The 25,592-nt window shown below is 43.9% G+C and overlaps 1 protein-coding gene across 1 annotated transcript; it reads right to left on the bottom strand.

The window, feature by feature from the left end:
• Positions 1–1,256: 1,256 nt before the first annotated feature.
• LOC128615294 (phosphomannomutase 1) lies at positions 1,257–23,498 on the bottom strand. Its single transcript, XM_053637243.1, has 8 exons — positions 22,943–23,498; positions 19,027–19,144; positions 16,877–16,953; positions 12,726–12,817; positions 9,145–9,244; positions 8,290–8,365; positions 4,833–4,948; positions 1,257–4,577 (listed from the first exon to the last, which is right to left on the bottom strand). The coding sequence occupies exons 1-8, from the start codon at positions 23,018–23,020 to the stop codon at positions 4,455–4,457; spliced, it is 780 nt and encodes a 259-aa protein (XP_053493218.1). The 5' UTR covers positions 23,021–23,498; the 3' UTR covers positions 1,257–4,454.
• Between the last annotated feature and the right edge of the window lie 2,094 nt (positions 23,499–25,592).

Here is a 25,592-nt window from a genome sequence, read left to right as displayed (position 1 = left end):
CCTCCTGTTATTTCTTAAGGAACTGCTTAACGCAAGCTTTTTCATGCTTACGTTCGTTAGCTCATCACACTTCCTGCGAGTCCCACAGAGATGACGGCCCATGTTCTGCACTCTGTCTTGCAGTGTTTACACCAGATACTTCAGGTTGCACCTCAGACTTAGCAATGGACTCCAAGGTCTTGTGATGTTTCTCCTTAAGTTTCAGCCAGAGAGACCTGAAAGTTCAACAACCAAGGCCGGTGGGCTTTTACTCCTACATGCATTCAAACACCTAAAACAACAACAACAACAAAACAACTCCTCACAATAGTTTAAAATGTATTGGTGGAGAAAAATAGGGGGGGAAATCCCCAAATGTGAGTTAGCGCGCGCACACACACACAATAAGATTAAAATAGCCATCGAACCAAACATAAATAAAATTTGCTGAGTGAAAGATGCATGTTTGTTTTTGGTAGCATTAACGTTAGCCTTATACAGACTTTAACTTTTTTTTTTTTTTTTTAATCGGTTTATGTATATAGTCAGTAAAATAAAATCTGCTAAATGCATGAATTCGCTAGCCGTGTCTTGCATGCTGCTCTGAGCTGCACTCCTGTCCTCCACGTCGTTCTCAGTAGAAATGCGAGTGGGCGTGGCCACGCCCATCGCTACAGAGCGGGAAATGGAAAGTAAATGGCCGTGAGTTGGCGCCAGTGGATCGTTTGCATTTTCCTTTCCCAAAAGCAGTTCTGTCAGGAAATAAACACTGTTTCATACGAGTCAAAACTAATAATTGACGGTGATCGTTTGCATTTTCCTTTTCATCCCGGCACGAACAGTGCGTCCACGCTGTCTGATTTTTGTCAGGGATGTAGCCTAATGTACGGGAAAGACAAGGTACACGTCACCTTTTCATGTACATTTTGGTCTTCGTTTTGCAGACCGGTAAGAAGCTTCACACGTTACACTTTAATCATAGCCCCGAAATGCTGAAGAAAATGAAATGGAAAAATGATGAGAGTTTATTTTCATCTTCGACACTGATGCTTACATAGAACATTTAAATAACGTTATTATTATTATTTTTTGTTTCATTTTGTCCCCATCTTTGTGCACACGTGAGAAAAGAAAAGGGCAACTGGAGGTTTTACGCATTTTAATTTCAATTTTATCCTTTCACCACAAAATACCTCCCACAGGTATGCCTTACACCACTTTCTATCCCCCCCTCCCCCCCGACTCACTCACTCAGACACACACACACATACAAAACACAGATTTACTTGAAAGATTTATTACAACAATGGCGCATTGCAGTAATGTTAAAAATGAACACGTACCATGAAAATCAAAAGCACTACCCCATAGTTATCTCAGGATTGGACTGCTGACCTGAGATCAGTTCATTTCCTATGTACAGCTCCAAACACACACGGATCACAGCTCAGTGGGTGTAGGTGCTTGACCTCATGCATCCTCCTATAGGAGTGTTAAGACTGCTGGGATAAAAGATATGAATTCCATTACAGTACGGTACAGAATCTCTTCGTTCTCAATCCCCACATAAAACGCATTAAAGCAAGGCTACTACACATGCAGATCTGATTTTCTTTTCTCTTTCGCGTATCCGACACGCACTCCGTTATTTCTTTACAGTCTTCTTAAATAACAAGAATTAAAAGTTTAAAAAAAAATTATTCTCAAAGCTTGACCACATACATAAACCGACACAGCTATTACAGAGAACAGTTCCGTTCTGGGAGATCATACACCGATATGTCGTCTTATACAGATGTGTAAAACGCACCTTAAATGAAACATGACATCATTTCCTTTACCTCATACCTAGACATAATAACGTAGACATAGCTAAACGGGAAAGTTCCAACAAATAACACAAACTTCCATTACTTGTTAGCATGATTAGCCTTGATTGGTCGACTACATCTGAGGTGAGGATAAACAGTATATACATTTCTTTTTTCTTATTTCTTTTTCCCAGACTGCTCCTTTAAACCCCTCAGCCATTATTCAACAAAAGTTGTGTATCGTCAAACCGTGTTAAAACAAATAACACACACGGATTTGTGTCCTTATTCGTCAGGTTCACTGTTGGTCTATCTGTATGATCGAACGCTTTATCAGCGTTTCAGTTTAACTGAAATGTATCCCCCACCCCCCTCTGTTCCGTACACTGCTTTCCTGGGATCTTGGATATAATGCTTAACGCTTTCCTTTTATTGGCGCACCGTCACGACTCGGTCGTTTAACCTGCATGGTGTTTCATGTCAATTAGATGGATAATAAGCGTGTGTAATTTAGGGTGTGTGTTATGAATATGACGGGTAAATAAAGAACTGGTGGGCGGGGCTTGTCACCGTCCATCGTTCGCTCAAATCGCTGTTACTGTTACAGCGGCGTGACGAATCGTACCTGGATTTGTCCGTACGTCAAAACTTTGCTGAACGAGGGTCATCGTGTTACGTGCGCTTCATTCCGAACGCTAAAATTAGTTTCATAATCTACAATAGGATTCATTCCAGTCATACATTCATTGTAAATCTTATTATATACACCGTGGACCAAATATTAGTCTTTTTTTTGTTTGTTTGTTTTCATATTAGTCCCTTCACTGGCTTTAAGACTGCGGGAAGCCATACCCAGATTCTCTTTGAAAATAAAATACATTACAACCAAACAAACACGTAATACATTCTGGTTGGTTCTGCTTTTCAGTCAGACGTGTCATGGTCTGGGAGAACGTTGAACACTTTGGGTCGGTCTTGCAGGTAAAATAAGACTCGTCTCGTCCTGAAAGTCACTGTCCGGGTGTGTTTTTTTACAGTGAGATGACTGTTAAAGTGCTTTTTCTGGACCAGTTTAGCTTACTGGCTCTTGATCTGATCCCAAATCAGTCCTGAGACTCAGACGCTTTAACCTAACCGTACTCTACACGACTTGTAACGAGTCCTGATCAGGCAAATATCTGACGTTCTTCACAACATAAAGACAGCAAAAATCCTCCGGATCCTGAATCTCTGGGAAAGCAATACGACGCGGTCATCACGGGACGCAATTAAAGACGGTGCAAGACGAACAGCGCCTCAGTGAATGTTTCCGTGCCTCCACGGACCTCGTCCACTGTCTCTATGGTCCACAGAATGTTTAGACGTTCCTTCGTTTGCCTCGTTCCTTCTCGGAGCCGTCACTGACCGTTTCCTGTGATCGGTCCATTCCTATCACACCGACACGCATCTCGTACGTGTATGACCTGTGTATGTTTTCAGTCCTAAAAATCCAATCCAACGTCTAAGATCACAAGGCCTCCTATTAGTCTGAAGCGAGATCAGAAGGCTGAAGAGCAGTGGTCACCAACGCTCTTCCTTTCCTGGAGATCTCCGTTCCTGCAGGTTTCGTCCCAACCAAAATCTAACTCGCCTGATTTAGCTGATTAAGAACTGTCAGGTGGGCACCATTACGGTTGGAGCTGAAGTCTTCAGGAAGGTGGATCTCCAGGAACCGGGTTGGTGACCACTGATATTAAAGATCATCCATGCGCTTGCTTGAAAAGGATCAAATCAGGGTGCAAACGGAGTACACTCCCAGAAAAAAAGGGGGTCAATCTGAAACTTTTCTTGTTGCTAGGGTGTTCTGATCAACCATACCATCAGCACCTAGGACACCTCAGACAGGGGTGTCTAGACATATCCGGAAAGTCAAGTGAAAGTCAAGATCAACTGATTTAAACAAGTGGAATCAGGTGCTGCTAGACTAGAACGAAAACCCGCGCCCACACTGGCCCTCTGCGGATAAGATCGGACACCACTGACCCAGGACGTTGGGTTTAGTGTTCCTTAAACCCTTGTTTAAAAATACACTGCATCCATGATTCTAGGTGGAAGATGCGTGTTAACGATACGGAAGATAAACAGACCACCCAAGAGACCACACCCTTCTTCTGAGAGCGCAGCGTGCGTCCGGACAGTTTAACAGACTGACTGCGGAGTCTTCGTTTACCCAGTAGGGGGCGATATGGTCTGTACTGTAGTATAGGGGGAACTGCGAGAGCACTGACTGAGTGTCAAAGTGCACTAGAAAAAAAAAATACAAGCAGCAGAAAGTTCACCGAAAAAAATCATAAAACACAAAAAGGTCGTCTGTCACGACGTTTGATCAGCTTGAAGAGTGAGGGTGAAGATTAGAAGGTTTGATCAGTCTGAAGATTAGGACGCTCTGTCGTCTGGCACATTGCACATTGTTAAACAGTCCATGTAGCTACACTGTAGAGAGTTATCAGTAGTACCTGTAGGAGCTTTCACCCAAATCATTAGAGTCTGTGGTCCAGTTCAACACCACACGGCCCTGCGCTCACTGCAGTTACCCAGGCTGAACAGCAGAGGGGGCAGTGACACACAGTCAGGCTGTGAGCGAGTGAGTGTGTGTGAGTGTGTGTGAGTGTGTGTGTGAGTGTATCAAGCTTCATTAGGCGGTGTGGTAAAGAACAGTTCTTGGCAGAGCCTCACTGTATCCTTCGGTGAGTACACGGTGAACCCGATGGTGCGAGGATCCTCAAAGATCTCATAATCGTTTCCACCCTGTGCACAGAGACAGATATAAAAAACACAAAACTGTTACACACTGAGATCTGTCTGTCTGTCTAGCTGTCTGTCTAGCTGTCAGTCTACCTGTCTGTCTGTGTCATGGCACACATAGACTAACATGTTTCAACGCAGAAATTTAAACCAGCCTTTAGTAGTACAAACAGGGTCCACATGTCTCTTTCTGCTCCACTTAGCGCACACACACACACACACACACACACACACACACACACACACACACACACTCACTAGTGAAGTTTCATTTCCAAAGAAGTAGATGGTGCTGAGTCCCTCTTGCTCCAGAACATCCAGACACAAACGCTTATCCCAGCCCTCGGGGAATATGTCGAAGCTGATCAGTCCCCCTATACACACACACACACACACACACACACACTTTTACTATCACATTCCAATCACAAGAACCACACGCAATAATAAGGACATTTGAGAGTTAATTAGTTTATGAACTCTCTGCTCTTTCTTGAACTTGGAGGAACTCAGTGTGTGTGTGTGTGTGTGTGTGTACGTGTTTTGGCATCATTCTGTGCATGCAACAGAACAGCAGGAAGCCACTTTTCTCTGTCTTTCTCCCCTCCAGCTTCCCTCTCTTATTTTATGTTCTTAATGTAAAAGCAGCGACCTTCTCTTCACCTTCACACACACACTTAGAGAGAGAGAGAGAATGAGGTTCCTGTTGCCACCCACCCCTCTCTCTCTCTCTCTGTTTCCAGTTTTTATGTGCTTTCTCTCTCCCCCCACCCCCCACCCCTCTCTCTCACACACACACTTCCTCCCTCGCGTTCTGGTGCGTGTACTACGTGACACATTCCTCACTCCATATGGTTGCTCCATTGTGCTAGTTAAAGATGAACTGCATTATGGAGATAGGACAAACCCCCACACCCTGACCCCACCTAGTGTACACACACACACACACACACACACACACAGTCTGTCTTACAAATTGTCTCACATTAAATAACCTGATTGCATCAGTGCTGTAGTGCGGAGCCGACAGCTGGTAAAGCTTTAGCCAATCAGATCGCTCTGCCTCTGCACACACCCCTGTCTACAGAACCAGAAGAGCCAAAACCCACTAAACTGTGTGTGTGTGTGTACACTCGTGCATGAATAAAATGTTTAGGCAGCAAAAATATTCAGGTGATCCATTTCACTAAACCGTGCATATGTGTAACTAATAAATAAACACACACACATGCACACACACACACACACGGTAAATATCAGTGTTGGGTTTAAGAAACATTTCATAATCATTGTTACAGGTTTTAATATAAATCCTCACAAGAATGTGCTTGTGTATGTGTGTGTGAGGGAGAGAGAGAGGCAGAGAGAGCAAGAGACAACGAGAGTGAGAGAGTGAGAGAGAGACAGCGAGAGTGAGACAGTGAGAGTGAGAGAGACAGCGAGAGTGAAAGAGAGAGTGAGACAGCGAGAGTGAAAGAGAGAGTGAGAGAGAGACGGCAAAAGTGAAAGAGAGAGTGAGACAAAGAGTGAAAGAGTGAGAGGGAGACAGCATGAGTGAGTGAGAGAGACAGCGAGAGTGAAAGAGAGAGAGAGACAGTGAGAGTGAAAGAGAGAGAGTGAGAGACATGATGAGTGAATGACAGAGAGAGACAGCGAGAGTGAAAGAGTGAAAGAGAGAGAGTGAGAGTGAAAGAGAGAGAAAGAGAGACTGAGAGAGAGTGAGAGAGTGAAAGAGAGAGTTAGAGTGAGAGAGTGAAAGAGAGAGAGAGAGTGTGAGAGAGAGAGTGAGAGAGAGTGAAAGAGAGTGAGAGAGAGAGAGCGTGAGAGAGAGAGAGACAGTGAGAGAGTGAGTGAGAGAGAGAGAGAGAGAGAGAGAGAGAGAGAGAGTGAGTGAGTGAGTGAGTGAGTGAGTGAGTGAGAGAGAGAGAGAGAGAGAGAGAGAGAGAGAGACAGTGAGAGAGAGATCTTTACTGCTGCAGGATCTAAGTGATGCTTTACAAGTTATAAGGCATCTGTGACTACAACACACATTCAGTAGTGTGTGTTTGTGTGTGCACATGTTTTTATACCTCCGTGTGTGTGTGTGTGTGTGTGTGTGTGTGTGTGCGCGTGTTTTATCTCGTCCAGGTACCGAGGGAGTTCAGTGAGGAGCGTAACTCTTCACAGATCATTAACTATCTAAATGCAGAGTGAGCAGAAAAACAGCTGAAAGACAGGCGAGTGACGATAAACACTCAGCACACGGTGAGAACTTTAACCCCGAACCCTCAACAAAGACTCTAACAAACGATCTACACCTCGACGAGAGAAAAACAACCCCGCAGACCTCGATCCAAGGCGTTTCATACCCGGCCGTGTACAGATAGGTCAGACATTTCACGAACAGACAGCGTGAGGGACAGATTTCAGTACACCTTAACCTTCAGTAGTTATCACAGTCCAGCAGTTATCATGGAAACAACTCACAGCAGGACCTTTTCAGATCTCTTCATCACCATGGCAATAGTGTACACTTCAATAACCCTGGTATTATCACTGTCAGGGGTCCAAGCACGTGTTGCTGGGAAAAGTACTGATTTTCAGCTAGGATTATTCCGATTCTACCAAATTTGTCAGATTGCTGGAGTACGGCACATGCTAATCAGATAAGTCGTGCTGTAGTAGCGGTGTTTGAAATATCTCCTGGCCAGAGAAAGAAATGCTATCATCTACTAATCATCTACTTTGGATATAGTTTGCATTATATATAAAAAAAAACGTCTTACAAGCCGAGTTGACAGAACACTCAGAAGAGTCTGAACATCAATAACCACTACGACAGCATTATGTGTTACTGGCACGGTATACTATTTCCAGTTCACTCGCCAGAGCATATTTCCAAACCAGCACCAAAATACAACGTTTTAATCCGTTTCTTTTATCGATCTCTTTCTGCGGTAGACAGCAGGAAGTCCAAGTCGCAGTCCAAGTGATGAGACTGGAATTACTGTCCCGCATTGACACTGAAGCTACAGCCTGCGCTCGGACATCCTGGGGAGTATCCCAGGGAGCTCGGGGCAAGTCCTGGACGGGGTCCAAACTCGTCAGAGGGTACAATCTCACACACGTTTTGGAAAATGTCAATCACCCTACAACTACAACGCACATCTTCGGACTTGGACGGAGGAAACCAGAGTACATGGAGGAAACCCACAAGGAGAACGTGCAAACTCCACGCACACGGGGCGGAGGATGGATTCGACCGACCCCCAACCCCGGAGGTGCGAGGCAACAGTGCTAACCACTCCCCCCCCCCCTCATTAATGTTAGTCCACTCTACAGATATAATTACAACAGTTCTCCCATGAACACTGTTTAATCTGAATGAAGACAATATCAGGTCCGGAGGTCGACGTCCACCACCATGAACTGATTACATTCTCTGACAAGATTTCATCATCCGTCATATAAGTAAAGAAAACAGAGTGTTGCAGTTGACTGAACACAGCAGAGATGATAACACACCATGATACTTAACACACCTCCAGTGTATCTCGTTTAGATACCAACTCATAAGTGCACCATACTGTAATATTCTCCAAGATGCTCGTTGGCATGAACACACACACACACACACACATATATATATATACACACACAGAACAGTGTATCATCACGACTGTGAGAGCCCAGTGTAGTGTGTTTGTGTGTGTTCTGTGGCATGTCGTGTGCTCACCTCGGGTGAACCTGAGCCCTTTTCCAGCAAACTCCTTCTGCAGAGCAGCAACAAACTTCTCCCTGATCTTCTCTTTCTGAAGTAGAGGCAGAATAGAAGCGTATAAATCCCTTCACACACTACAGCGCTGTTTCATTCTCGCTTCTGATTGGGGCAGCGGTAGCTCAGTGGTTAAGACTGCTCGAAAGGTCGTGAGTTCTAACCCTAGCACTGTCGAAGCTGCCACTGTTGGGTCCTCGAGCAAGGCCCTCGACCCTCAATTGACGTATAACGTATTGCTTGGATAAATGTATGGATAAGCGCGTCTGCCAAATGCCGTACATGTAAACGGAATGGAAATGATTGGTCAGAAGGTGTTGATTAACTTACACAGGGATACACTACATTTATCATTATCGGATAATAAACGGATTTCAACAGTGAAATGTTCGTTTAACATTTAGGGAAGGAGTCTCCAGTGTCAGTGCTCTGAAACTTTCCCACACGGTAAAGTGTCCAAGACACAGGAGTTGACGTTTTCTCGGTGACATCACAAGCTCCCTTGGCTACTGGTTTACACAGTATAACAGCCTAACGTTAGCTAGCTTACTTTCAAACTTGGTCGATTGTTTCCTCAGTATAATAGTTAGCGTCATGCTAGCTAGCTTTCTAGTGTTTGAATTTAGTTTCTGAAATAAAGCTAGTATGGATTGCTACTAGGGAATCAGACTGTTGGTGCAGGAGGGGTAACATTGGCATTGAATTACTCGGCACAGTGCCGTGTTTAGCTAGCTCGCTAGCTCATATAACCATAAATATAGCTAGCTCGCTAGCTCATATAGATGGGTCCGAACATTTTTCTTCTTTCGTGTGTACCTTATCGATTTCTGCAAATTCGATTCGCTCCTCCAGCGTGCAGCTCCGTCCGACAGGCGAGATGTTCAGCATCCCGTTACGAAACTCGATGAAGGTGCCTCTGCGGTGAGACAGGAGAGTTAACATCATGTGCCTTTAATTCAGGAAAGTAGGGTATTGTTGCAGGGTTACATGTTTCCATAAACACACGCGCTAACCGTGTTTCCTTCTCCATGACGAGTCCCTGTGGATTTTCCACCTTACATTACGAGCACTACTGAGAACTGTTTGCGCGTGTCCTGCTCCCATTTGGAAAATAACAACTCAGCATTTTGGACTTCCACCTCTTAGCATGTTGCGTGACAGAAAAGCTAAAGGAAAGAAACTGCTGTGGGACCGTAGCTGCTGTTGGGAGCTGCTATGCGACAACAAGACGAAATACACTGATGGAATAAACACCTATAGCCATGGATCTAAATTATTCCTGGTTATAGGAACCTGTAATGATCTTCATCTGGATATGTTTATTTATCCAACGCTTTACGGACTCAACACTGTCACAGTTCAGTCTGTAACGTAGATGCTAATTAAACACAAGCTAATTATCCACTGAATTTTTTCAGTGGATAATAATTTCAACATCCATGTTGAAAGTGCATCGATTGGTCAGAAGGTGTCGTTTAAGTGTCTATAACAGCAGCTCTGACAGCGGTGCAGCTGCGAGTCACAGGTTTATATTAATGCGCACGTTCTAATGCGCTATTGTTTCCATAGCAACGGCTCGTTCGCAGGGCGGACGCTCCACATAAACGGACTCTTCTTTCTGCAAGGAGACGTTTACAGTTGAGGTCAGAAGTTTACACGCGCCTTGCAGAACGTGCAAAATGAATAAATAAGAGGGATCGTTAAAATGTGCATGTTGTTTATTTAGTGGGGGGGGGGGTAAACTTTTGTGTAAACTGTTATTATTTAACTTTCTGGGAAACGTCTTATTAGCGTCTGAAGGGCGGTACTAAATGAAATAAAAAAAGATATTTAAACAAGATAACAATTTACACTGATCATCCTGTTCAAAAGTTTACACCCCCCTGGCTCTTAATGTATCGTGTTGCCTTCTCGAGCATCAGTGAATGTTTACACCTTGTGTAATAGTCGTGTACGAGTCCCTCAGTCGTCCTCAGTCTGAAAAGATGGGTCTGAACGTCATATAGTCGCTGTTGGAAAGGGCTCAAATATGCAGAAGATGCTGGAAAAGTAAAGAATGTGCAGGACCTGGAGGATTTTTCTGAAGAACAGTGGGCAGATTAACTGCTCAGGACAAACAAGGGACTCGTCAACAACTCTCACAAAACATAAACACAGTCGCGGATCATCCAGGTAACGACACGCAGTATTAATAATCAAGGGTGTTTAAACTTTTGAACTGGTTCATGTGTATAAATTCAGTTATTATTGTGTCTTATTATTGTGTGTAGATTATATGTAAACATCTGTTATGTGAAATAGCTTAATCAGGGCGGGACTAAATAAAAAATAAAAAGAAACAACAACATGCAAATTTTATGATCTCTCTCGTTTTAAAAAAAATGAACAGATTGCAGATCCTGCAAGGGGTGTGTAAATTTATGAGCACAAACGTATTTAACATTTAGGGCCGGAGTCTCCAGGCTCAGCGCTTTGTCACGGTCAGACGTGAAGCCTTCTCGTCTCGTCTCCAGGACAAAGGAGTTTACACGTTGCGGTTTCCCAGTGACGTGACAAGCTGCGTTTCTTTCGTCTTATTGACGTCAAGAGAGGGAACGACTTGTTACGGCTGCTATAACGTAAGCCAGAACAGGAACTAACCGCTCTATAACGTTAAATAATTTAGTAAATAAATTGTAATTGAAAACCACAGATTTTAATGTTACACTAATTAACTAAGAGTTCTTTCATGTTCAGTTTGTTTAACGGCAGGTAATGAAACACTGCAACGATTAAAGCCGGTATAAAAGTTCAAGATAATTTGACATTGTACGCGCTAATTTAACACGACAAAACAAAATGTTAACGATGTCCGTGTTACACTTCAAGGGTCAAGGTTTATGGCTGCACGTTCGATTCCTCCTTTAGCCCAGGAGAAGTTCAGCAGCGGGGAGGGGTGTTATAGTGAGCAGACACCCAGGTTCACGTTCAGGTCACTCGTCTGCAGCTCGTCCAGTTTGTGCTCCGAGCGTCGCGTCGTGTTTAAAAGCGGTCGTCTGCAGAGTAGCGGCTTGAGGAAGCCATGAATATTCACGACACACATGTTTCACAGACGCGTGCTGGTGTGATCCTGAACGTTCCTGACATGCAAATGAGTCTATTAGAGCCAACGTCACACTATCATCAACGCTGCTACGAACAACAGGGGGTCCTGATGTCCTGTTTGTAGCAGCGTCGTCACGCGGAGACACTCAGAATGGCGGCAGCGGTGGTGGCGTCAGCAGTACAGAGCAGTTAAGCGGTTATCTCGTAATATTTCAGTGTAGTATTTCATATAATTGAGTATTATCAATGTCTTAATAATGCACGATTAATCTGAAAATAAACGACAAGACATACAATACAGACTCATGTAGCTAGCGCAGAGTTGGATAAACATCTAATGTCTAACGTTTATTAATAACGACTGCTATTGGAGCGGCTGTGGATCAGGTGGTAGAGCGGGTTGGTCACTAATCGTAGTGTTGGCGGTTCGATTCTCGGCCCACGTGACTCCACGTGTCGAAGTGTCCGTGGGCAAGACACTGAACCCCAAGTAGCTCCCGATGGCAAGTTAGCGAGTTTAATGTTGTAATGATGTATTTTGCAGTTGCCAACAACATCATCGCACACGGATTCATTTTGGTGTGTAGAAGTGCATAGGAACAAGTCTGAGGACGTGAACAGCCCCGAGTGGAACGTCCGGGTTGCCATGTAGTAATTACGTAATCTCGACATAAACCGCGGCAGGACACGTCGTTAAAGCAAGATAATCAACAACAGAGTTACTGTCACCACCTCGAAGGTTCCAATAACAGCACGCCCTGAAGTGTTTTATTCCACAAACACCGCAGCGGTTTGCCAATTGTTGCAATTTTTTTGTATTTTTTTGTACTTTGTATTCGTTTAATGTTGTGGAACGTCCGTGAGACAGGTCCCTGTTCTCACTTACGTTATAGCAGCTACAAACAGTCGTTCCCTCACCCGCGTCTCTGTTTACTCTCTCGAAGTTCAGCTTGCCGTGTTACAGTGTTACCTCTGACTGTTACACACCGCTGACACTGGAGACTCCTTCCGTAAACGTCTCTTCGCAGAAAACTTCGCCGTACCAAAGATTATCATTAATAAGGCCACTGTAAGGTCACTGTATACAGTAACGATTATACAGGAGACGCAGTGTAGAGTTTAGAGTTTAATCTGCTAGGATATGGCACAGAAACACCGACACTGATCCAGAACCGATAATTCACACGGATGTAATGGTCTGAAGCGGGTGCGCTGTTACGGAGGTAACGTTTACTCCGAGATGGCACACAGGCCTTCGGCTGAACAGTACAGAACACCAGCGTGAACGTGAGGAGAGAAAGCAGACGTCTCACCGTTTCTTAGGGAGTTTGATCAGACCCATGTATCTGAGACAGAAGTTAATCAGATCCTGTAGCAGCTCTTCACCAAGCTGGTTTTGAATGGCCTGCAACACACACACACACACACACATGTCAGTAATATTTCTGAAAATGCCATTTTGTCGGGAAAACCCTAATTATTACATTTCACTGCCTTATACTTTCCACGTTTTTAATACACTCTCCACATATACCTTTTCTTTATCGAGCTTCACACCACAGCACTGTGAATTCTCGATTCTGATTGGTCAGAAAACAAACGCTGATTAATTTCCTCTGACAGTGGCGCAGCTGAAAAATCACACGTTTATATTAACGCGCTCGTTCTAATACATTATCGTTCCTATAGTAACGACCTAACCGGCGTAAAAGCGTGCTACTGTCTGATAAATGAAACGTGGGTAACCGCTGAAGTTTCCTGTAAGGAGGTGTTTATTAAACATTTACAGAAGGAGTCTCCAGTGTCAGCGCTTTGTAAAGTGTGTCAGAGGTGAAGCTGCAAGCGTTTAAAGTGCACCTGTTACGGTTTTTCAAATATTCCCTTCCATGTAGTGTGTTATATACGTAGCGGTTTGTGAATGTAAAACGTCTGCAAAGTTTCAAATATCAAAGCGCACGATAAACGGAGTTATCGACTCCTAAAAGAAGGAATCGATTCTGAACAGCTGAATCGAGTCGTTAGTGATTCCAGACTTTACTTCCTGTACTAACCTACGTAGGTTCGTAACAAAAAGCCCCGCCTCTGGTCTTCATCGGTGGCACGCTGACAGCGGTAGACCAATCACGACAGACTGGGACATCTGACCAATCAGAGCAGAGTATGCTCTCTGAAAGGAGGAGTTTAGAGCGAATCCTTTAGAACGAATCCTTTAACGAGTCGTTTGTGACACTGGGGGAAAAGGTAATGCTGTAATATAAATTATGAGCATGTTAAAGTGTTTTTTGACCTCGGATGCACGTAAATCTATCGTATGAGACTTTTAAAACAAAATTAGGCACATCTGAAAACCATAATAGGTGCGCTTTAAGTTTTCCGACATCTTCGGGACAGAGGAGATTACGCTTTCTGGTTTCTCAGTAACACGACAAGCTGTGAATTTGTCTTATTACCTTCAGAAGAGAGAGAAAACGAGTGTTTGTAGCTGCTATAGTGTAAGCGAGAACAGGAACTAACTTGTTTCACGGATCTTCCACGACATTAAAAGTAACTGTTACGCGATCAAAATTTTATTCCTTCTGCTAATTTTCCTCCACTGTGTTAAAAAAACAACACTTTTTTCCAGCATATTCTGCAATGATTTTTAGAAATTCATGACAATAGAAACGTGTCTAATGTAAGACAGTTCAGCGATGATAAAAACCGGAATGGTGTACAGTTGTAATTTATATTTGATGAGTAACAGGCAGTGACTGGGGAGATGAGAATTCAAACTATTATTAATAAGAGAATTCATTTGAGGGTTTTTTTTTGTGAGCACAGTTCACATTTCAATTTTCCACTCACTTACAGCAGATCCCGTACAGATCCGGTACAGACCCCGTACAGACCGCGTACAAGATCCCGTATAGACCCCGTACGGACGCCGTACAAGATCCCGTACAAGATCCCGTACAGACCGCGTACAGACCGCGTACAAGACCCCATACAGACGCCGTACAGACCCCGTACAGATCCCGTACAGATCCCGTACAAGACCCCGTACAAGACCACGTACAGATCCCGTACAAGACCCCGTACAAGACCCCGTACAAGACCCTGTACAGATCCCGTACAGATCCCGTACAAGACCCCGTACAGACCCCGTACAGATCCCGTACAAGACCCCGTACAAGACCCCATACAGGATCCCGTACAGACCCCCCGCACAGATCCGGTACAGACCCCGTACAGACCCCGTACAGATCCCGTACAGATCCCGTACAGACCCCGTACAGACCCCGTACAAGACCCTGTACAGATCCCGTACAAGACCCCGTACAGACCCCGTACAGACCCCGTACAGATCCCGTACAAGACCCCGTACAGACCCCATACAGATCCCGTACAAGATCCCGTACAGATCCCGTACAGACCCCGTACAGACCCCGTACAAGACCCCGTACAAGACCCTGTACAAGACCCCGTACAGATCCCGTGCAAGACCCCGTGCAAGACCCCGTACAGACCCCGTACAGGATCCCGTACAGACCCCCCGCACAGATCCGGTACAGACCCCGTACAAGACCCCGTACAGATCCCGTACAGACCCCGTACAAGACCCCGTACAGACCCCGTACAAGACCCCGTACAAGACCCCGTACAAGACCCCGTACAGATCCCGTGCAAGACCCTGTGCAAGACCCCGTAAAGACCCCGTACAGGATCCCGTACAGGATCCCGTACAGACCCCCCGCACAGATCCGGTACAGACCCCGTACAAGACCCCGTACAGATCCCGTACAGACCCCGTACAAGACCCCGTACAGACCCCGAACAAGATCCCGTACAGACCCCGTACAGACCCCGTACGGACACCGTACAAGATCCCGTACAAGGTCCCGTACAGACCGCGTACAGACCGCGTACAAGACCCCATACAGACGCCGTACAGACCCCGTACAGATCCCGTACAGATCCCGTACAAGACCCCGTACAAGACCACGTACAGATCCCGTACAAGACTCCGTACAAGACCCCGTACAAGACCCTGTACAGATCCCGTACAAGACCCCGTACAGACCCCGTACAGATCCCGTACAAGACCCCGTACAAGACCCCGTACAACATCCCGTACAGACCCCCCGCACAGATCCGGTACAGACCCCGTACAGACCCCGTACAGATCCCGTACGGATCCCGTACGGATCCCGTACAGACCCCGTACAGACCCCGTACAAGACCCCGTACAAGACCCCGTACAGATCCCGTACAGACCCCGTACAGACCCCGTACAGATCCCGTACAAGACCCCGTACAAGACCCCGTACAGACCCCGTACAGACCCCGTACAGATCCCGTACAGATCCCGTACAGATCCCGTACAGATCCCGTACAAGACCCCGTACAGATCCCGTACAGACCCCGTACAGACCCCGTACAGACCCCGTACAGATCCCGTACAAGACCCCGTACAGACCCCGTACAGACCCCGTACAAGATCCCGTACAGACCCCGTACAGACCCCGTACAAGACCCCGTACAGACCCCGTACAGACCCCGTACAGACCCCGTACAAGACCCCGTACAGATCCCGTGCAAGACCCCGTACAGACCCCGTACAGGATCCCGTACAGATCCCGTGCAAGACCCCGTACAGACCCCGTACAGGATCCCGTACAGACCCCCCGCACAGATCCGGTACAGACCCCGTACAAGACCCCGTACAGATCCCGTACAGACCCCGTACAAGACCCCGTACAGACCCCGAACAAGATCCCGTACAGACCCCGTACAGACCCCGTACAAGACCCCGTACAAGACCTCGTACAGATCCCGTACAGGACCCCATACAGACCCCGAACAAGATCCCGTACAGACCCCGTACAAGACCCCGTACAAGACCCCGTACAGATCCCGTACAGACCCCGTACAGACCCCATACAAGACCCCGTACAGACCCCGTACAAGACCCCGTACAAGACCCCGTACAGACCCCGTACAGATCCCGTACAGATCCCGTACAGGACCCCGTACAGACCCCGAACAAGATCCCGTACAAGATCCCGTACAAGATCCCGTACAGACCCCGTACAAGACCCCGTACAGACCCCGTACAAGACCCCGTACAGACCCCATACAGACCCCATACAGCTTGCTTTCAAAGAAACATTCCAGGAAGTGATACATGATTTTTTTTTTTCAGGAAAACAGAAACTCTAGAAAATATTGACCTGGTAGAAAAATAATTCATTTATCACACGCGCACACACACGCGCACACACACACCTTCTTCAGGCCATTAGATTATACAGACAAAACATTGTGTGTGTGTATGTGTGTGCATATGTGTGTGTGTGTGCGTGTGTGCGCATGTGTGCTCATGCCTGCAGTGTTTCCAGACACACGTCCCACCCTTACACACATACACAACTCGCAAAAACAAGGTTAATCTCTCTCTCTCTCACACACACACACACACACACACCTGTTTGGACAGCAGTCGGCCATCTTTGTATTGCACCGTGCCGTTTTCAGCAAACACGTAGTCAAACTTGTGTATAACTGCAGAGAGAGAGAGAGAGAGAGAGAGAGAGAGAGAAAGAGAGATTATTTCTTTCCTTCTTTATTTTTTCTTCTTCTTAATTTCTTTCCTTTTTCCTTAATTCTTCCAATGAAGCGAATTTCCTTCACTCCCCTTCTTCATTTTCTTATTTCAATAACTCTGTTTATCTGTCTTTCTGCCTTACCTATTTAATTTTCTTTCTTTCTTTCTCTCTCTTATTTCAGAGATCATGTTTGTCTGTCCTTCTCCCCTATCGATTTCATTTTCTTCTTTCTTCCTTTCTTTCATGGCTTGTTCTTTCTGTTTGGTTTTTCTCTTGTTCTTTGTTTTCCTCTCTTATTGCTCCAATCATCCCTTCTATCCTTCCTGTCCAGTGTGTTTCAAAGAAAGCAACAGTTAACGCCGCGTACACACTTTTCTACCGTTCGTATCGGATGAACAGTTTTTTAGTTACGCTGCACAACACTGGGGTTTTAAACGGAATGACGTGTCTTTGTAAATGACGTGTAATTGAACAATCAGGGCTGTTCGTCGTATGTTCGGCACACATGTACGAGACTACGTTCTCGACTGAAGCCTGGTTAACCCCAGGAGACTTTCCTAACGCACTCTGTGTGTTCTCGTCCTCCGTCCCCACACACCACGCTCCTTCAGAGTACAGAGTAAACAGCATCTTCCCCCTGACAGGAACTCCATGTGGTAATAAGAGTCGAGTTTCACAGCGTTTAAAGCATGCGATCTGCGTGTGCTGCTGAGTGCTGGACTATTAACAGACTTGTAAGATCAGTAGCGTGTCCCATTAGCGGGCCAGTGATGTGGCTGAACACGACCCGCTACAGCTCCAGCTCCAGCTCTCCGTCAAACCACACGGACTCAGCACGACGAAGCCTGTGAAACTAAGCAATCCCGGTACTAGAGCCGTTTCACGCTTTGTGTATCAGGATTATATCAGGACAGGGACTGCTCCTGTCCAAACTGCACTGGGTTCATTACATGTTTAAGGGTTCTTAGCTTCATATAAGGGTTCTAGTTTGAAATGCTTTCTGATAAATAAATAAATAAATAAATAAATAAATAAATAACACTGTGAGGGTTCTGCATAGATTTCATCAAGGGTTCTTTCAAAGGGACAATTAACGGTTCCAGATTTAACCCTCTGAGTGCAGGTATAAACGCATTCAAGATACAGGCTTCAACTATAATAATAATAATAATAATAATAATAATTTGTGTGTGTGTGTGTGTGTAAGGAAATAATGTCAGGGGCGTTTACCATTTTATTACCACAGAGAAAATTAAATCTTCAATTGATTAATTAAGTAACTAATTAATTGATTGATTGATTGATTGGCTGGCTGATTGATTGTTTAGTTAATTAATATTTTTCCTTGGCAATTTTATTTTAATTGTTTTTTAAATTTTAATACTAATAAAAGCAGATTACACCGACCAAGTTATGTTATCAGCAAAGTGAAATTATTATTATTATTATTATTATTATTATTATTATTGCTGTTGGTTTACGCTTATTCCCAGCACATACAAACACACCATCACAGCCACAGCCAGTCGTGTGAAGAAGCCTAATAGCTCGGAAATGGCTCGAAGGGACGCTGCACTGTGAATCATGTGATCATGGCTGCTGTGTCCTAGTCTCTGTAAAATCTACGCCATCCACCCTGGAATCTCTGAAGGATCCCAAAATCACGGCCAATCAGAGCATCATTTTTTAAGACATTTTTTAAGCTCTACTGTCACGGATTTCATCTGTATGTACATCGAGAACACGTATGACTGACTGATAATAAACACACTGACTGACTGTCGCTAAATACAACATCGGATAAGGAGATAAACGTCTGGCAGAGCGCGACGTAAAAAAATGCCCTCGATAAAAGGCAGACTCGTTTTTGTTTTCCGTTAATAACCTTTTACAATAATGTCGTCTCTCTCATACGTGGTTCAGCTACTGCGTTAGATGGCTCGTTAGAAAAGAGAGAGGGATTCGACTGTAAAGAGAGTAAGATAAGACAGTAGAGTGATTAAAGTGATAGAGCGGTGAAGTTTCTCACCGTCGTCTCCTTCTCCGAGCTGCTCTGCGATTTTGGAGTAGTCAGACCCGCCCACTATGCCGATCTTCACTTTAGAACGCAGCGACTGAAAAAATGCATCCAGTTGAGGGTCGATCTTCTGCACACACACACACACACACACACACACACACACATACAATAAATCACCTGTGTCAATGTGAAGGCAATCAGTGAGTTTTAAGTCGTCTGAACTGTGTTATTAGAAGGAGAAGCCTTTATTAATCACGTGTACATTACAGCACAATTAAATTCTTTTCTTCACATACCCCAGCATGTTAGGAAGTTGGGGTCAGAGTGCAGGGTCAGTCGTGATACAGCGCCCCCTGGAGCAGAGAGGGTTAAGGGCCTTGCTCAAGGGCCCAACAGTGGCAGCTTGGTAGTGCTGGGGCTTGAACCCTGACCTTATGATCAGTAACCCAGATGTGGTTATACCAGTGGTTTGAAAATGAAAACTAATTTTGGGAGATGGCCATGTGGTGTGTGTGTGTGTGTGTGTGTGTGTGTGTGAACGGAGAGGCCACATATCCCGGCAGTTCATTCACTTTAGTTAAAAAAATAAGACAGTGATGTAACATCACCCAAACCAATCCCCCCCCTCTCTCTCTTTCTCCAGCCAGGGAGAGAGGGGGGACTTCTGCACCGAATTTGCACCAAGGATTTTTGTAGTAGCTTGTCTATTGATTTATTTGAACAGCAGTGATTCATCCAAACACACACAGATAACACTCTGATGACTGCTCAGGTGATTAAGCACAGCACACAATAACAACAACACATTATCCGGTGATGATGTCAGAGAGCTCATCTGCATACTGCATCCGTCCGCTTTTTCAGTATCACAAAATCACAAAAGTCGTTAATACTGCGATAACGAGCCACTAATGTTAGACTGCGAGATAATTACTGTGCATTGTGTTTGCCGTGTAGCCGCAAATAGCGCAGCAGGTCACCACACCCAGCCGACATCAACACAACGCTCGTCACGATCACCCCCGACATGCTGTAAAGTAATGAACACTGAAGAACCTATGTGAATGCTGTATGTAGCAGTGAGCAGTGGAGTTTTAGAAAACGATTGTGAGTTAATTAATTGTGTCTTTTTGGCTGCAAATACGATCATGTCAACAAGATCAACACAAGACAACCAAATAAAAGCACTTCGCTATTAAGTCCACTACATTGCTGTAAGTTAGGGGTGATAATACTCCGTGTAGTCTCTATGCTGCTATAAGGTAGGGGTTATAACACTCTACGTAGTCTCTATATAACATGAAATAAGGGGTTATAACACGCTATTCAGTTGGACATTACATCTTTAAATACTGCCTGAATCCCAAATGACTTCCCGCTCCTTATATAAGCTTACTATACTGTATGAAATAAGGGGTTATAACACCTTATGTAGTGTGACACAGTCTTTACATGTAGACTAAATCCCAATTCACTCCCTGCTCCCTATATAAGCACACTATACTGCATTAAAATGGGGTTATAACAGGAAATTAGGGGTTATAACTTTCTATGTAGTAGAATATTGACCTTAAATGTGGACTACATGAGCTCATGATAACTCTCTGTGTAATCACAATATTGTAGGAAATGAGGGGTTATAATGAGGGGTTCTATGCAGTCACTGTATTGCATCGAATAATAAGTTATAACACTCCATGTTGTGGAACACAGTCCTTAAATGTAGACTGAATCCCAAATGATTTCCTTCTCCCTGTATCGCATGGAATAAGGGGTTATAATGGTCTACTTAGAGTGACATAGTTTTTAAATGTATACTCACAAATGACTTAATGCTTCCTATATAAGCACACTATACTGCAGGAAATAAGGGCTTATAACATTCTACGTGGAGCACAGTCCTTAAATGTAGACTGAATCACAAATGGCTTCCTGTTCCCTATATAAGCCCACTATATTGCATGATATAAGGGGTTATAACACTATATAGTCCCCTATACTGCATGGAATAACGGGTTATAACAGTCTTTTAAATGTAGGATGAATCCCAAATGACTCCGTCCCTACACTGCATGGAATAAAGGGTTATAACACTCAATATAGTCACTATACTGCATGGAATAAAGGGTCAAAACACTCAATGTAGTCACTATATTGCATGAAGTAAGGGTTATAACACTGTGTGTAGTCACTATACTGCATGAAGTAAGGGTTATAACACTGTGTGTAGTCACTATACTGCATGAAGTAAGGGTTATAACACTGTGTGTAGACACTATACTGCATGAAGTAAGGGTTATAACACTGTGTGTAGTCACTATACTGCATGAAGTAAGGGTTATAACACTGTGTGTAGTCACTATACTGCATGAAGTAAGGGTTATAACACTGTGTGTAGTCACTATACTGCATGAAGTAAGGGTTATAACACTGTGTGTAGTCACTATACTGCATGAAGTAAGGGTTATAACACTGTGTGTAGTCACTATACTGCATGAAGTAAGGGTTATAACACTGTGTGTAGTCACTATACTGCATGAAGTAAGGGTTATAACACTGTGTGTAGTCACTATACTGCATGAAGTAAGGGTTATAACACTGTGTGTAGTCACTATACTGCATGAAGTAAGGGTTATAACACTGTGTGTAGACACTATACTGCATGAAGTAAGGGTTATAACACTGTGTGTAGACACTATACTGCATGAAGTAAGGGTTATAACACTGTGTGTAGTCACTATACTGCATGAAGTAAGGGTTATAACACTGTGTGTAGTCACTATACTGCATGAAGTAAGGGTTATAACACTGTGTGTAGTCACTATACTGCATGAAGTAAGGGTTATAACACTGTGTGTAGTCACTATACTGCATGAAGTAAGGGTTATAACACTGTGTGTAGACACTATACTGCATGAAGTAAGGGTTATAACACTGTGTGTAGTCACTATACTGCATGAAGTAAGGGTTATAACACTGTGTGTAGACACTATACTGCATGAAGTAAGGGTTATAACACTGTGTGTAGACACTATACTGCATGAAGTAAGGGTTATAACACTGTGTGTAGTCACTATACTGCATGAAGTAAGGGTTATAACACTGTGTGTAGACACTATACTGCATGAAGTAAGGGTTATAACACTGTGTGTAGTCACTATACTGCATGAAGTAAGGGTTATAACACTGTGTGTAGTCACTATACTGCATGAAGTAAGGGTTATAACACTGTGTGTAGTCACTATACTGCATGAAGTAAGGGTTATAACACTGTGTGTAGTCACTATACTGCATGAAGTAAAGGTTATAACACTGTGTGTAGACACTATACTGCATGAAGTAAGGGTTATAACACTGTGTGTAGACACTATACTGCATGAAGTAAGGGTTATAACACTGTGTGTAGTCACTATACTGCATGAAGTAAGGGTTATAACACTGTGTGTAGTCACTATACTGCATGAAGTAAGGGTTATAACACTGTGTGTAGTCACTATACTGCATGAAGTAAGGGTTATAACACTGTGTGTAGTCACTATACTGCATGAAGTAAAGGTTATATAGTGGGACTTGTACCAGCACTAACAGCCTAGAAGAAGTCAGTGAGTATGAAAGGGTTTGACCTTTCACCTAGAAGATAAAAGCCTAATTATCCTGCATCAGGCAACATCGAGCTGACTTCATACCCCACAGACAGGTCTGTTCTGTTCTCCGCTCAGTACTAACACACAGGTTTGGACAGACTGGTTTTTCAGCTGCATATTTTATAAACACCAGGAATTTCGCGGCTAAAAATAAAAAATCGAAAGCAAAAGTAAAGATTATGTGCACATTTTTTTTAAATGACAAACGCACGCGCACTCCCCCCAATAAAGCAGAGAAGAGTGTTAGAATAAAAATAAACAGAGCCATCATGGTGTGTTACCTCTCTCGGTAGAGTCAGTGTTCCGTCCACATCGAATAAACACAGCACATCTCTGTCCGGGAGATTTCTCCTCTCCATGGCACAGATCTTCAGGAATCAAGTCGGAGTTCAAGTCAATCCAAACAACTCAATCAATCAAATAAACCGCACCAATCAGAAGAATAACGAGGTCAGAGTGGGACTCGGAAGCAGATTAACACGTGTTTCTTTAAATCGAAAGATAAAAAAAAAGTGTAAAACAGTGAGTGTAAATGTTTTAAAATTGATTTTATTTTTTCAAAATAATCGTGATTCTCCCAGAGGAGGAGAGAAACCGCCCCGCAGCTGTCCAGCTCTCCGGTGGCGTGTCAACACTTGAGTCTCTGTGTTTTTTTTTTTGTTTTTTTGTTTTTTTACGCCTGGGTCGTTGCCAGCCAATAAGAAAGCGACGAACGGGTCACGTGGGAAAGGGGGCGTTAGCGTGTGTTGAAATTCCAAAACCTTGTGTGACGTCACAGCGCTCTTTTGGATGTGGCTGGGATCAATGATATTACACCTTGGAGAGATCTCTCACTGGGCCAGAGGGAGTGTATATATATATATATATATATATATACACTCATATATATGTAAAAAAAATTTTTATATATATATATATATATATATATATATATATATATATATATATATATATATATATTTGTGTGTGTGTGTAAAAAAATTAAAATAAATAAATGCATATATATATGGCACATGTTCTCCCCGTGCTGCAGGGGTTTCCTCTGGGTACTCCGGTTTCCTCCCCCAGTCCAAAGACCTGCATGGTAGGCTGATTGGCACGTCCAAAATAAACCCCTGTGTCTGTAGTGTATGAATGGGTGTGTGAATGTGGGTGTGATTGTGCCCTGTGATAGATTGGCACCCCATCCAGGGTGTCCCCCGCCTTGTGATAGGCTCCAGGTTTGCCGTGACCCAGTAAGGATAAGTGCTTTTTGCGGATGTTTTGAAGGCATCTTTGCTGTCCAGCATTTCTTTGCATGTGCCTACAACTATTGCACAGTACTGTATATAGCCATAACATTAAAACCACCTGCCCAATATTGTGTAGGTCCGCCTTGTGCTGCCAGATCAGCTCTGACTCGTCGAGGCATGGACTCCACAAGACCTCTGGAGGTGTGCTGTGGTATCTGGCACCAAGACGTTAGCAGCAGATCCTTTAAGTCCGGTAAGTTGCAAGTTAAGGCCACCATGGATTAGACTTGATTAGACGCTCGATCGGATTGTGATCTGGGGAATTCAGAGGCCGAGTCAACACCTTGAACTCTTTGTCATGTTCCTCAAACCGTTCCTGAACAGTTTTTTCAGTGTATCAGGGAGCATTATCCTGCTGAAAGAGAACACTGCCATTAGGGAATACCGTCACCGTGAAGGAGTGTACTCGGTCTGCAACAATGTTTAGGTAGGTGATACGTGTCAAATTAACACCCACATGAATGCAGGATCCGAGGTTTCCCAGCAGAACATTGCCCAGAGCATCACACTGCCTCCACCAGCTTGCCTTCTTCCTATAGTGCATCCTGGTACCATCTCTTCCCCAGATAAGAAACATACGTCCACATGATGTAAAAGAAAACGTGATTCATCAGCCCAGGCCACGTTCTCATCAGTCACCCAGGAGATTGTTGTCACATGTAGGGAGAAACCAGTACTTGCCAAAAATGGCTGCAATTCCTTTTAATGTTGCTGTTGGCCTCATGCCTCGTAATCAATATCAGAGGGACGTCCTGTTCTTAGTAGTGCTCTGACCTGATTTAACTTAGTTTCTTCTCTTTTTTCACATCGCAAAGACCTGCCGTGTAAACAGGGGTGTGTATACTTTTTATATCCACTGTATGAGCTAACTGCCTTATTTAGATCACAGCTGGAACACAGCCAGTTTCACGTGGAGTGAGTGTTCATGGGTCTGACATTTCACCTAGAACACAACATACCTTTCGTTGGGTAATATCAGAGTACCGGATAATCACATTATCACCCGGATTATGTAATATGTTTACGATAATCCTGCGCTTGTGATTTACAGTGAATTACGGTATGGATAACATAATCACGTTGATTTTTTATTAACGTGTATTTAACTGCCAAATAGCGAATTTGGTTATTCTATATGACCTTACGTGTCTTTTAAATTCTTGCAGTAGATCTAATAATCCCAGTTAACTGCGTTGCTGAATTCTCCATTCTGATTGGTCAGAAGGTGTTGATTAATTTTCTACAACAGCAGCCCTGGCAATAGTTTCCGTAGACAGCAAAGTTGATATAAATCTGTTTATTCTAAGACATTATCGTTTCTATGGTAATATGTTACACGTTAATATGATGATGTTTTCTGTAAGAAGGTGTGTTTTTTGTTTTTTAAAAACATTTTAACAACTTGTGTTATGGAAGGAGTCTCCAGTGTCAGATCGCTGTCACAGTCAGATGAAATGCTATAATTTTCACGACAGGTAACTAGACAAGCTACATTCTTTTTCATATTATTAACTTCAAGAGAGAGAAAAAGTCGTTGATAATTTTCTTTAAACAGCACGCCCCCAAGTGTTTTACTCCTGACATAGCTGAAGGAAATGCGGCTGTGATTGCATAGTGAGCACACTTAACTGACAATACA

The sequence above is a fragment of the Ictalurus furcatus genome, chromosome 12, assembly GCF_023375685.1.
Source record: "Ictalurus furcatus strain D&B chromosome 12, Billie_1.0, whole genome shotgun sequence".
In the NCBI taxonomy this organism is placed as follows: domain Eukaryota; kingdom Metazoa; phylum Chordata; class Actinopteri; order Siluriformes; family Ictaluridae; genus Ictalurus; species Ictalurus furcatus.
This window is presented reverse-complemented; position numbering and strand designations above follow the sequence as displayed.